Source organism: Callithrix jacchus, chromosome 6 (assembly GCF_049354715.1).
Source record: "Callithrix jacchus isolate 240 chromosome 6, calJac240_pri, whole genome shotgun sequence".
NCBI classification, from domain to species: domain Eukaryota; kingdom Metazoa; phylum Chordata; class Mammalia; order Primates; family Cebidae; genus Callithrix; species Callithrix jacchus.
In genome coordinates, this window is record NC_133507.1 from 93,427,721 (window position 1) to 93,442,246 (window position 14,526).

The following is a 14,526-nucleotide window of genomic DNA, read 5'->3' on the forward strand; positions in this document are numbered from 1 at the left end:
ATCCTTTGAGCAAAAAATTTTTTAAAAATGCTATTCATTCCTTACTGACTCATTCCTGGTATACCAGATCCTTAGCTTGTCGCATTCATCTGCACTACACACGCTAGCTGCATTGTCTCGTTTAATTTTCACAGTGGCCCTTTGGAGTCATATATTATTTTTGCTGCTATTTTCAACTATCCCAACTGTTACAAGTAAAAGAACTTAGGGGTGGTTTATAAATGGTCAACAAAATAAATATTAAATTTGTGAATGCTATGTGTCAGTTACTTCAAGAAGAATACTAGGAGAGTTGGAAAGATTTTCCTTCCAACCAGCAGTGTACCATCTGCCCCAGAACTGGCTGCCTACCTTCCTTGGCCCTCAGTGCGGCAGCTGCTGGTATGCTCTGGGCACAGTACACCTCCCGGGTCTGGATCCCACCGCCACACACAGGTCCTGTCGCATGCCAGTGGGGATCCTGCTGCTCGAGGAGGAGAGAGACTTGGCATTCTTTCCATCCAGAGGTTCTCCAGGAATACCTGTTTGGTTTGGTTTATTTAAAAGAAGAAGAAGAAGTAAGAAAAATATACAACTCTAAGGAAAACTTAAGTCATGACATCAAGAGGCATAATCTGTCTTTCTAGGACCAAATATTTGCCTGTGGATCAAGAGGTATGCTAGCTTCGAATTACTAAGTCCCTTTTATTTCCTAGAAAAAAAAAATCCAGCAGTCCATCATGATAATAGCACAGGATGACTGGACTAAAGGAAGGTGACATGAATAAACACTGAGCATGTCTCAGCCTTGAAGCTGGAAGAGAGTGAGGGAATAGAGAGAGGAGCTGGAAACCAAATGAGCCTAACTCTTGATAGTTGAACTTGTCATGGGGTATCACTTCACAGACTTACAGATGACTTTGTGTGAAACTTGGCGTTTCTTTCTTAATTAATATGACAGTGTGTGAGTGTGTGAAGCTGTAAGTATATTTTTTACATAGAGATATCTCCAACTTTTCTATCTTCTTGATATATGAAACTCTTTACCCATTTGACTTTTTGTTATTTGCATAAAAGTATATGTATTAAAAATGAGTTAATATTGCGCCACTAATTTAACTAATACTTTTTTACATACACTGCCATGTGTTATATAAACTGATATAGGAATATGTCTCCCTAGTTTACAACTGGTTAACAAATACTTGAATACACACACACACACAAATAAGGGAGAAAACACAATGGAGTTTGTATACGATGTACAGAAAACAAAACAACTACCACACTACTACATTCATATGTGGAGAATTATTTCAGACAGAATTTCCTTTTGTGGATTATTACAGCATTATTTAAGCCCACAGCATTAATATAACCTTGCAGCATCCATAAAAACACTTGAGAGACTCATTAAATTCTGGAACAATAAACAAAGCCTAATAAACATTCACATATCTGCTGTCTCATTTCATATTTAAAGAAAAATTTATCAGCTTTGTGATGGTTTAAAAGAAAAATGGGGAAAACCAGCCATAAAAGTAATCATATTGTCACAAAGATCCTGGCCTTACAAAAACTAGAGTAAAATTGAAATCAAGTAACAGATGTCAAAATAAGAAAGCAAATCTCCAAGAAATCTCATAGTGACAAATCCCTCACAATGAATATCATCATTCTAAAAAGCCTGAAAGCTAAGAATCAGATGAGAATCATTAGTCTTGTGAAAAGCCCATCATAGAAAAAGGATTTGGACAGTCCTCTGCGATTTGTTGTAACACGAGTTTTTCTCTCTCAGCCTCACTACTTAATTTTCACTTTTTTCCCCCTAGGCTTATAAATTAGTTACTCAGGCACTCTAAACAAGAATTTGGAGTGCAGAGTTCAGGCGCTTCTTATGCCAGGTGAATATAAGCAACAATATATTCCTAATTCCTGGGCATGAGAAATGGAATAGCTCTTTTCCAGAGCCAGGGCTCCAAAACCCTTTCTTCTCACAGAGAGTCCGTCCTTGCCCTATTCTTCACGGTCACCTCACCAGAAGGCTTGTTTCTCAGATTTCCAGTTTCAGGGCACAGACAGATCTTTTATCCAGGGCAAAATAAAACGGGGTAGGAAAATGTTGGGGTGGATGATTACCACGGTCTCATTTCAAATCCCCTTCTTCCAAAGGTTCCCTAAAAAAAGAGCTTTCTGGCCATGAACAAAAGGGCTAGATACAGCCACTGATTCAGAGACTTCCATAATATAGTTAGCAAAAAAAGACAGGCAAAAAGAGGGTAGTGTGGTACAGATGGCAAGTATGCTTTGGAGTCCAGTTTGGATCAGAACCTCACCAGTTTGTAGTTAGTAACTTGGGCCCAATTTTGTTTCCCCACCTGTACAATGGAGATAATAATACCAATCATTGAGCCTGACATATATTAAATGTTCAATAAGTGTCCATTCCTTTCTTCTTATGTCCATCTACATTTCTACATGCACCTTTTGCCCATTGCTGATGTTGCACACGTGCACACACACACACACATACACACACGTACATTAATATTTCATTTATGAGGATTTCATTAAAAGTCTTAGTATTAAAGATCCGCAGTTGCCATGGTCTAAGTTCCAGCAACCACAGTTCAGCAAAGAGCATAAGAGAAACATAAAGTCTATAGTAATTTGTTTGCTTCTTTGAAAAAAATGGGCCATTCTGTATAAATTGCTTTTGCAATTAATTTATCATGACCCTACAAGAATTAGCAATGGGGAAATTTTGAAAGTTATTATGAAGAAAAATGAAAAAAAGAGTTTCATGACTATACTTGTATGTAAAGTAACAAAAACTTTGTTGGTAGCTCATTAACCAAAAAGGCCCAACTTCCATTCATTGGTAAATAATAAATCCTTTAGAGAAGATATTTATCACTATTGTTATTTTTTTACCACCTCAGAGAAAGTAACAACCTAGCAAGAAGGAGAGGAAAAACCACACCAATAAATGACTTCTATATTCCTTTTTTAAAAAATATGGGTCTTTTCATAGTCTTTGCTCAACCCTATTTTCTTATTTTTTTCTAAAGCCCTATCTACGTTTAGTCACAAATCACCCCGGCAGCCATGAAAACCGAACATCCTGAGCTGCTCCAACCAGAGAAAGTGTCGCTAGGATCTGACAGAATAACAAATCAAAGGAGCCCACTCAGCTAAACGTTACTCCCTTTCTCCTTTAAAAGTTGTTACGGCGATAGTCCTCCAGCCTCCAGAAAACTCAGCTTTTTGATGCCTGGGACACTTTCTTTAATGGCTAAGCCCATGTCAAAGACCAGACCTTTTCAACCCCTTGTCTCCCAATGCTGATGCCTTTCAAAGCAGCCTCATTTGACCCTTCTGGTTAAAAGGGAATGTGGGGAGTTGCAAAGGCCAGAGTTCTACCTCTTCTGAGTCAGCTCTTCGAAATTGGCTGTGGAAATGCCTCAAGTAGAGTAAATGGCCATGGAATGAAAGAAATGTCAGTTCCCGTAGCCCCTTACTAATGTGAGTGTGTGGATCTGCTTTTTTCGAAGTGTCCGGCTAAACAGAATAAACGAGGCATTAATTTGTTTGGACTACTAGGGTATCAGGGCTGATCCTCCCAGTAGCACAAATAACAGTCAGTATTTTCTGCTGGCTTACTCTATTCCAGGCACTGCCCTAATGTATTTAGGAGCATTACTTCATTTAATCCTCCCAACAAGCCTATAAAGAAAAGATTATTTCCCCTTTTACAGATGAAAGAATTGGCATAAAGAGTAAGTAACTCTTTCAAGGTCACATGAGTGAAAGCAGAGTTCAAAGCAAGGTTTGTCTGATTCTAAAGTATATCTTCATAATAAAATGACACTCTGGTAGATTAAAATGGTAAATGGCAAACCCATGTACTCAATCAGGTAGTCCAGAAAGCTCAATCAAGTAGTACAGAATGTAATTTCAGTAGACAGTAGGTAGGTACCTGTGTAGCCACTACAAGAACAAGTCAATGTTGATCTTGGTCTGAAGAAGTGTGTTCCAGACAGAAACAAAATATAATCTGCTGACCAACAATATTTCACACTGCCAAAATAACTTTCCTCCCAATCTCAAATATACAAGTACAGTCTGAGAATGTGTTATAATCCATCATTTCAAAATTAGAGCACTGTGGTCACCTAGGGATGAATTTTAGCACTTTCAGGAGATAGACATGTCTCACTTGATGACAGAGATATAAGAAATGTGGGGCCGGGCGCGGTGGCTCAAGCCTGTAATCCCAGCACTTTGGGAGGCCGAGGCGGGTGGATCACGAGGTCGAGAGATCGAGACCATCCTGGTCAACATGGTGAAACCCCATCTCTACTAAAATACAAAAAATTAGCTGGGCATGGTGGCGCGTGCTTGTAATCCCAGCTACTCAGGAGGCTGAGGCAGGAGAATTGCCTGAACCCAGGAGGCGGAGGTTGCGGTGAGCCGAGATTGCGCCATTGCACTCCAGCCTGGGTAACAAGAGCGAAACTCTGTCTCAAAAAAAAAAAAAAAAAAGAAATGTGTCATTGGGTAATTTCATCCTTTTGCAAACATCATAGAGTGCACTTACATAAACCTAGATGGTGTAGCATACCACATACCTAGACTATATGTACAAACCTGTACAGTATGTCAATTTACTAAATACTGTGGGCAACTATAACACGATGGCAAGTATTGATGTATCTAAACATGTCTAAATGTAAACAAGGTACAATAAAAATAAAGTATTATATTCTTATGGGACCATTGTATATGTAGTCACTGGCCCATCATTGACAGAAATGTTATGGAATGCATGGCTGTAATAGCAAGTTAAAAGAGAAATAAAACATAAGTAAAGGAATCTCTAATTGTGTAAATTCAAATTTCCACTATAAGGTGCAGAAGACAACTTTTTGAAGGAGAATGTCTTTTCAAGTCCTGAAAATCAAATTCTGCACATTGCTTCCTGGTCCTTCTTAATGTTAGGTAAAACTGCCCTCCATTTATGTAAAAACAATTCTGATGTCCCTACTTTAAGTGAGCAAGCACACTGTCAGCCACTTGGAACCCCAAATCTCTGGGAGAGAATGGGAAGGCTAATAATGCAAATACTGGATTCACAGGAAGAATAACTCCTACAAGAACATATTAGTTAGGATAAAGATATGTATGGTAGACTGAAGCTTGAAAAGTGCTAAAAAGCAGGCTTGACTAGAAAAATAGGCCTGTCCAAACAGTAAGTGAATCACTTACTCATCCCTGCATTCACTTATCTCTTCTTTCGACAAGTAATTGTTAAGCCACAGCTAAGCACCGAGGACAATTGAGACACAGCAGTGAGAGAGCCCCTGACCTTGGGAAGATTATCTTCTGGTGGGATAGACAGCTGTAAATGCATCAATATATGGCATGGCACCAGTTACTGGGTGGGGAGAGAGAGAGATGGATGAGGAGAGATATTTCTGTGCCATGATGAGGGAAATCCTCAGAATCCTGAATAAGGATAGGTGGACAAGTGGTGTTCTAGGCAGAGAAAAGAGCAGCCTGTCCAAAGGAGGCAGAGTGCACAGCACTTTCTAGAAACAGCATAAGTCACTATGGTTAAGACAGGTGCGGCAAGGAGAGAATAGCAGAGATAGGACCATAAGAGTAGTCAAGAGCCACAGTATGAAGAACCTTGTAGGCCAGAGCAGGGGTCCCTAACACCTGAGCCACAGATCAGTACTGGTCAGTGGCCTGTTAGGAACTAAGCCTCACAGCAGGTGAGCAGCAGGTGAGCAAGTGAAGCTTCATCTGTTTTTACAGCTGCTCCCCATCACTCACACTGCCACCTGAGCTCCGCCTCCTATTAGATCAGCAGTAGCATTAGATTCTCATAGAAGTGTGAGCTCTATTGTGAACTGCACAAGAGAGGGATCTAGGCTATGTACTCCTTATGAGAATCTAGTGCCTGATGATCCATCACTGTCTCCCATCACCTCCCCAAAATGGTACTGTTTCATTGCAAGAAAATAAGCTCACGGCTCCTACTGATTCTACATTATGGTAAGTTGTGTAATTATTTCATTATACATTATAATTTGATAATAATAGAAATAATGTGCAAAATAAATAAATGTAATGCACTTGAATCATCCTGACACCATCCCCCTGCCCCACTCCGTGGAAAAATTATCTTCCACAAAACTGGTCCCTGGTATAGAAAAGCTTGGTGATCACGGAGCCAGAGGATAGACTGTGAATGTTATTCCAAATATGCTGGAAAATCGTTGGACAATTTTGGGAAGAATGGGAACATGATGATGTAATTTACATTTTTTAAGGATCACTTAGCTGTTGAAGTAAGAATAGGCTGTGGGAGCCAGGGAGGTGGAAGAAATGATACATTTGGAGGTCTTTGCCAGTCTAGGAGAAAGGATGGTGGCTTCTGCTGCTGCAGTCATAATGAATGTAGTGCAAAGAGATCAGATTCGGAATATATTCTGAAGGTGGGGACAACCTTCTAATGGATTAGACCTGGAATGAAAGAGAGAGGAGCAATGGATGATTCCAAATTTGTTTTTGATCCACGTATTAGCAGCAAATTTCCTGGTACTGAATTCTTAGGCAAGACAGCTCAGGAAAGGGAACAAAATCCGAAATATTAAAGGTACTATGTATTATAACTGTGAAATTTCATTTTTCTTCATTGACCTCCTAGCATCGGTCTACTGAACCTTTTTCCCCATGTCTTATACTCATCGACCGATTTCTTTGTATTTAGTCTATAATTTATGTCTATTCAGGAAATGGTTCACGAGTGTATCTGCATGAGTAGAAACAGATAAGATTTAATATGTTATTCTCAAGAGGTAGATGCAGCTTAAAATGACAAATCAAAATTAATAAAAAAGGAAAAAGAATCTTCTGTAACTGGAAATACACGTCCTCATAAAGAGATACAGGACATAGACTTTGGATTAGGAAAGCTGAGCCTGGGCCTTTGAATTAAAAAACTCAAGTAGTTAGCTTAAATTCCTGTGAGTGATGTTGTCCCACCTAAGGAATCCCATAATTAAAATATTCCCTAAATTGAGGGAGGAAAGGGGGACAAAAGGAAGAAGGAATTTATTGCTGTGAAGCAATAGACAGGGGCATCCTAAATTAGCAAAGCCAAAATTAGAAAAGCAGGCACATTTAAGTAACATTCTTAAAATAGAATCAGCACCATCACAGCTTTACAGCAACCACTGTCCTTTGAAATCTCAGCTTTATCACTTTCATAAAGGCTTGAAATTGCTTAAAAATGTCAGTTTCTTTTCTTATTATTCTAAAGGCTTAGATTTAAAGCAGAACAACACAAAATAGAATTTTAAGTGATTTAATGATGACAGATTGAAAGAATAATTGCATTAGTTAATGGTCATGTTTTGACTGAGCACATATAGATTTGCAAACATTCTTAGAATTGAAACCCTAATGCAAGGTATTCAGATTAAATGCACGTATATATTAAAAATCAGTGTACAGCAGCATGACTAATTTATGACAACGTCTGTTGTCCTTTTAAAGCCGTCAATGCATTTAGAAAAGAATTAACTTGTCGTTTTTTGCTGAACAGAAGAGCAAAATAAAGGGAACTGATCAAGCTTTATACATTTTATGCTCTAGTAATTTTTTATTGGATAAAGTGGGACTATTGATTATGGAAAGCTACTCTGAAGTGCAAAGCTCTTTGCTCTTCAGCAGATGACTTTGCCGGCCAAACTACACACATGTATTATTAATAGACTTCTATCACCATACACAGCACTTAGCAGTATGTTAACTTTCTTACACTAACTGGGGAGCAAATCTTCGATCCAGGAGATCTTAAAGTGGCACAGTGGAGACTCGTGAAACAATACCTCACTAACAGACAAAACTAATAGAAAGGCCAGAGTCTCCTATTGAAGCAATTCCAGATTGTTTGAAAACCATTGTTTCTTTTCTAAAACAGATTATCTGGAGGCTTCAGGTCAGCACTCCTCTACTCCTTTTTTTTTTTTTTAAATATATACTTTAAGTTCTGGGATACATGTGCAGAACATGCAGGTTTGTTACATAGGTATATATGTGCCACGGTGGTTTGCTGTATCCATCAACCTGTCATCTACATTAGGTATTTCTCCTAATGCTATCCCTCCCATAGCACCCCACCCACTGACAGACCCTGGTGTGTGATGTTCCCCTCCCTGTATCCATGTGTTCTCATTGTTCAACACCCACTTATGGGTGAGAACATGTGATATTAGGTTTTCTGTTCCTGTGTTAGTTTGCAGAGAATGATGGTTTCCAGCTTCATCCATGTCCTGTAAAGGCCATGAACTCATCCTTTTTACAGCTGCATAGTAGTCCATGGTGTAAATATGCTGCATTTTCTTTATCCAACCTATCACTAATGAGCATTTGGGTTGGTTCCAAGTCTTTGCTATTGTGAAGACACATACATGTGCATATGTCTTCATAGGAGAATGATTTATAATTCTTTGGGTATATACTCAGTAATGGGATTGCTGAGTCAAGCAGTATTTCTACTTCTAGATCCTTGAGGAATCGCCAAACTGTCTTCCACAATTGTTGAATTAATTTACACTCCCACCAAAAGTGTAAAAGTCTTCCTATTTTTCCACATGCTCTCCAGCATCTGTTTTTTTGACTTTTTAATGATCACCATTCTGACATGAGATGGTATCTCATTGTGGTTTTGATTTGCATTTTTCTAATGACCAGTGATGATGAGCTTCTTTTCATATGTTTGCTGGCTGCATAAATGTCTTCTTTTGAGAAGTGTCTGTTCATATCCTTTGCCAACTTTTTTGATAGGGTTGTAGCCTTGTAGTATAGTTTGAAGTCAGGTAGCACAATGCCTCCAGCTTTGTTCTTTTTGCTTAGGATTCTCACCTGTACGGGATCTTTTTTGGTTCCATATGAAATTTAAAGTAGTTTTTTTTTCTAATTCTGTGAAGAAAGTCAATGGTAGCTTGATGGGTATAACACTGAATTTATAAATTACTTTGGGAAGTATGACCATTTTTACAATAGCGATTCTTTCTATCCATGAGCATGGAATGTTTTTACATTTGTTTGTGTCCTCTTTTATTTCCTTGAGCAGTGGTTTGTAGTTCTCCCTGAAGAGGTCCTTCACAACCCTTGTTAGTTATATTCCTAGGTATTTTATTATCTTTGTAGCAATCGTGAATGTCAGCTCATACATGATTTGGTTCTCTATTATTGATATATAGGAATGCTTGTCATTTTTGCACAAGGATTTTGTATCCTGAGATTCACTGAAGTTGCTAATCAGCTTAAGGAGATTTTGGGCCGAGACAATGGGGTTTTCTAAATATACAATCATGTCATCTGCAAAGAGAGACAATTTGACTTCCTCTCTTCCTAGTTGAATATCCTTTATTTCTTTCTCTTGCCTGATGGCCCTGGCCAGAACTTCCAATACCATGTTAAATAAGAGTGATGAGAGAGGGCATCCTTGTCTTGTATCAGTTTTCAAAGGGAATGCTTCTAGCTTTTCCCATTCAGTACACAATTGGCTGTGTACTGGATTTGTACTGCTATTTGTGGGTTTGTCACAAATAGCTCTTACTATTTTGAGATACATTTCATCAATATCTAGTTTATTGAGAGTTTGTAGCATGAAGGGGTGTTGAATTTTATCAAAGCCCTTTCTGCATCTATTGAGATTATCATGTGGTTTTGTTATTTGTTCTATTTATGTGAAGGATTATGTTTGTTGATTTGTGTATATTGAACCAGCCTTGCACTCCAGGGATGAAGCTGACTTGATTGTGGTGAATAAACTTTTTGATGCCTGGCTGGATTCCATTTGCCAGTATTTCACTGAGTATTTTCAGATCAATGTTCATCACAGATATTGGACAGAAATTTTCTTTTTTTGTTGTGTCTCTGCCAGGTTTTGTATTAGAATATATATTCTGCTGGTTTGGGGTAGAGAGTTCTGCAGATGTCTATTAGGTCTGCTTGGTCCAGAGCTGAGTTCAACTCCTGAATATGCTTCTTAATTTTATATCTCACTGATCTAATATTTTCAATAGGTTGTTAAAGTCTCTCACTATTATTGTGTGGGAGTCTAGATCTTTTTGTAGGTCCCTAAATACTTGTTTTATGAATCTCACTGCTTTTGTATTTGGGTGCACATATATTTAGGATAGTTAGCTCATTTTGTTGCATTGATCCCTTTACCATTATGTAATGCCTTTCTTTGTCCTTTTTGATCTTTGTTGGTTTAAAGTCTGTTTTACTAGAGACTAGGATTGCAACCCCTGCTTTTTTGTTGGTTTCCATTTGCTTGATAAGTCTTCCTCCATTCCTTTATTTTGAGCTTACGTGTGTCTTTGCACATGAGATAGGTCTCCTGAACATAGCACACTGATGGGTCCTGACTCTTTATCCAATTTGCCAATCTGTGTCCTTTAATTGGGGCATTTAGCCCTTTTACATTTAAGGTTAATATTGTTATCTATGAATCTGATCCTGTCATTATGGTGCTAGCTGGTTATTTTGCCCATTAGTTGATGCAGTTTCTTCATAGTGTTGATGGTCTTTTCCATTTGGTACATTTTTTCAGTGGCTTGTACTGGTTTTTCCTTTCCATATTTAGTGCTTCCTTCAGGAGCTCTTGTAAGGCAGGCCTGGTGGTGACAAAATTTCTCAGCATTTGCTTGTCTGTAAAGGATTTTATTTCTCCTTCACTTATGAAGCTTAGTTTGGCTGGATATGAAATTCTGGATTGAAAATTCTTTTCTTTAAGAATGTTGAATATTGGCCCCCACTCTCTTCTGGCTTGTAGGGTTTCTGAAGAGAAACTCACTGTTAGTCTGATACGCTTTCCTTTATAGTAACCTGACCTTTCTCTCTGGCTGTCCTTAATGTGTTTTCCTTCATTTCAATCTCAGTGAACCTGACAATTATGTATCTGGGGTTGTTCTTCTCGAGGAGCATCTTTGTGGTATTCTCTGTATTTTCCAAATGTGAATGTTGGGCTGTCTTGCTATGTTAGGGAAGTTCTTGATAATATTCTGAAGAGTGTTTTTCAACTTAGTTCATTCTCCATGCTGCTTTCAGATACATCAATCAAACATAGATTTGGTCTTTTCACATAGTTCCATATTTCCTGAAGGCTTTGTTTGTCCCTTTTTGTTCCTTTTTTCTCTAATCTTGTCTTAACACTTTATTTCATGAAGTTGATCTTCAATCTCTAACAGCCTTTCTTCTGCTTGGTCAATTCGCCTATTGATACTTATATATGCTTCATGAAGTTCTTGTACTGTGTTTTTCAGCTCCATCAGGCTATGTATATTCTTCTCTAAACTGGTTATTATAGTTAGCAATTTCTGTAACATTTTTTTAAGGTTCTTAGCTTCCTTACATTGAGTTAGACCATCCTCCAGTAGCTCAGAGGAGTTTGTTATTACCCAACTTCTGAAGCCTCCTCTCTGTCCAGTTTTGTTCCCTTCCCTTGCTGGCAAGGAGTTGTGAACTGTTGGAGTAGAAGCAGCATTCTGTGTTTTGGAATTTTTGGACTTTTTGTGCTCGTTTTTCCTCATCTTCGTGGATTTATCTACCTTTGGTCTTTGATGTTAGTGACCTTCTGATGGGGTTCTTGTGTGGACTTTTTTGTTGGTGTTATTCCTGCCTGTTTGTTCACTTTCCTTCTAACAGGCCACTCTGCTGCAGGTCTGCTGAAGTTTGCTGGAGATCCACTCCAGACCCTGTTTGCCTGTATCACCAGCGGAGGCTGCAGAACAGCAAAGATTGTTGCCTGTGCCTTCCTCTGGAAGCTTCATCCAAGAAGGGCACCCACCAGATGCTGCTGGATCTCTCCTATATGAGGTGTCTGTCAATCCCTGCTGGGAAATATCTCCAAGTCAGGAGGCATGGTGTTCAGGGACCCACTTGAGGAGGCAGTCTATCCCTTAGCAGAGCTTGAGCGCTGTGCTGGGAGGTAGGCTTCTCTCTTCAGAGTCAGCAGGCAGGAATGTTTAAGTCTGCTGAAGCTGTGCCCACAGCTGTGCCTTCTCCCAGGCACTCTGTCCCAGGGAGATGGGAGTTTTAACTACAAGCCCTTGACTGGGGCTGCTGCCTTTCTTTCAGAGATGCCCTGCCCAGAGAGGAGAAATCTAGAGAGGCATTCTGGCTATACTAGTTTTGCTGGCTACAGGTGGACTCTGCCCAGTTTGAACTTCCCAGCAGCTTGGTTTATACTGTGAAGGGAAAACTGCTTACTCAAGCCTCAGTTATGCCAGATGCCTCCCCTCCCACCAAGCTCAAGTGTCCCAGGTTGACTTCAGATTGCTGTGCTGGCAGCAAGAATTTCAAGCCAGTGGATCTTATCCTGCTGGGCTCCATGGGGGTAGGATCCACTGAGCTAGACCACTTGGCTATCTGGCTTCAGCCCCCTTTCTAGGGGATTGAACAGTTCTGTCTTGCTGGCATTCCAGGTGGGACTGGGGTATTAAAAAAAGAAAAAACTCCTGCAGCTAGCTCTGCTTCTAAATTGCTAGAGAAAAGCTGCTTAATTTAAATAGTTTTTGAAAAGCTTCCTTAGAGAATCTGTTAATTTATTTGACAATCCTTTATTAAATACCTACTATGTTAAGAGTGTTAGATGCTGTAATAGAAAATCAATGGGAAGCCAGGCATGGTGGCTCATGTCTATAATCTCAGGATGTTGGGAGGTCAAGGCAGGTGGATCACTTGAGGTCAGGAGTTTGAGACCAGCCTGTCATGACAACATGACAAAACCTCATCCCCACCAAAAATACAATAATTAGCCAGGTGTGGTGGCAAACGCCTGTAATCCCAGCTACTTGGGAGGCTGAGGTGGGATAATCACTTGAACCTAGAAGGTGGAGATTACAGTGGGCTGAGATCATGCCACTCCACTCCAGCCTGGGAGAAAGAGTGACGCTCCATCTCAAAACAAACCACAACAACAACAAAAAAAAAATGGGAGAAGATTTAGAAGATGTAACAGGTGATGTGTGTGCTAGAAAGAAAACTTTGACAAATTCAGATTACACTCTGATTCCTCACCTTTTTTGAAGTAACTCTTATAACCAAAGACAACAGAGATTTTTTTATCTGGAACGCTGGACACAGTATCAGCAGGATTGTGGGACTGTGGCAAGTTCCCTGGGTTCTTCCTTGTCCTGAGTGGATGTCCTCTTTTGACCTTGATGAGGCCAATTTCAGCTGTTCTTTATTTTAAAATACCTTTGAGTCTGTCACACTTACTACATAATAAACGTAAGCAAGAAATAAAGTGTTGAGTGTATAATACTGTTCTGGAGCTGCCCCACATTTTAGTCTTCATTCATTTATTCCTTCAATGTTTAGTGAGCATTTACCATGAGCCAGGTACTTTTCCAGGTGCTACTCTTTCTAAGGATAGGGAAAATAACAACCAAAATAGTCCTATCCATATGTCTGAGATGATGGGTTGGAACATTACTAAACACTCCTATAGGATGTTTTTAATTATCATGTTCTGGGCAGTCTGTTAGGTTGCTGAGAAAGTAATTGCAGCTTTGCCATTACTTTCAGTGGCAAAAACTGCAACTACTTTTGCAGTAACCTAATAGTTTTGAAAGAGTACAACAAACAAGATTCTTAAGACAAATAATAAGTGAACACAGACTGGAAGTTTTCTGTTTTATGAATTCTCCAGTGATTAACACAGTGAAGGCCAAAGCAGGTTTTGAACAAATATCCCTTCACAACACAGCACTCGGTTTCAATAGGCAAAGGAAGCAAATGACCAAGCCAAGTTTCACCTACTGTCCTTTTTCTTGGAGCTATCCCTGGCTTCAATGTTCATCTAAAAACCCATCAACTAATACCCAGAGTTTTCTCAAGGAAAAATGAATTATGTCTAGAAAATCTAAAATTAGGTCCAGTACCTCAAAAAGATGTTAGGGAAAACCAGGCTGGTCTCAGGGGTTTGTTTCACAGGCAAAACAAAGTGGCGTGCAGGCTGCCCAGATAGATCTCTCAGCATAAATTTGCACAGACAGACTTCTTTTAAAGGATCTCTAGTTTACACACAATAAGGAAAAATTAATACATACCAGAAACAAACAGGATGAAATAAAAGAGCCCATCTATTCGGTGCCAGACCAGAGTATTGGAACGATATTTTACACATTGGCTTTTCTGTGTAGTAATATCACACAAGCTATGTAATACTCTCAGCTGTGCAGCTTCTGCCTTGAGATTCTCTTAAGAGTTTTACTTGGCATTGGTCACCGTCACCATTTAATAGTGCTGTCTTACATTCGATTTCATATGCTAAATGACCATTTAAGAGACAGAATAGCCATTTTTGTATAAAAACTGTTCCCTCCCCGTGGGGTGGTAGGAGTTGCTGGTAGGTCATCTGAGGTGTCGCTTCTAAGAAAGATGTTTGCAGCTGATTTTTTTTTTCAATATTCTTGTGTGTTACAGTGTCTTTCCAGAATGGGGCTCTCTGTTAAA

General features: G+C 39.3%; 1 protein-coding gene across 5 annotated transcripts in view; it reads right to left on the bottom strand.

Annotated features, from left to right (window-relative positions):
• The window catches only part of THSD7B (thrombospondin type 1 domain containing 7B), an 873,835-nt gene that overhangs the window by 541,704 nt on the left and 317,605 nt on the right, over positions 1 to 14,526 (bottom strand). For all 5 annotated transcript variants that reach the window (XM_008998957.6, XM_035305018.3, XM_054257669.2 and 2 more), the window contains exon 5: positions 352 to 521. In XM_008998957.6, coding sequence (XP_008997205.4) covers positions 352 to 521 — 170 coding nt within the window. The remainder of the gene's footprint in view (positions 1 to 351; positions 522 to 14,526) is intronic.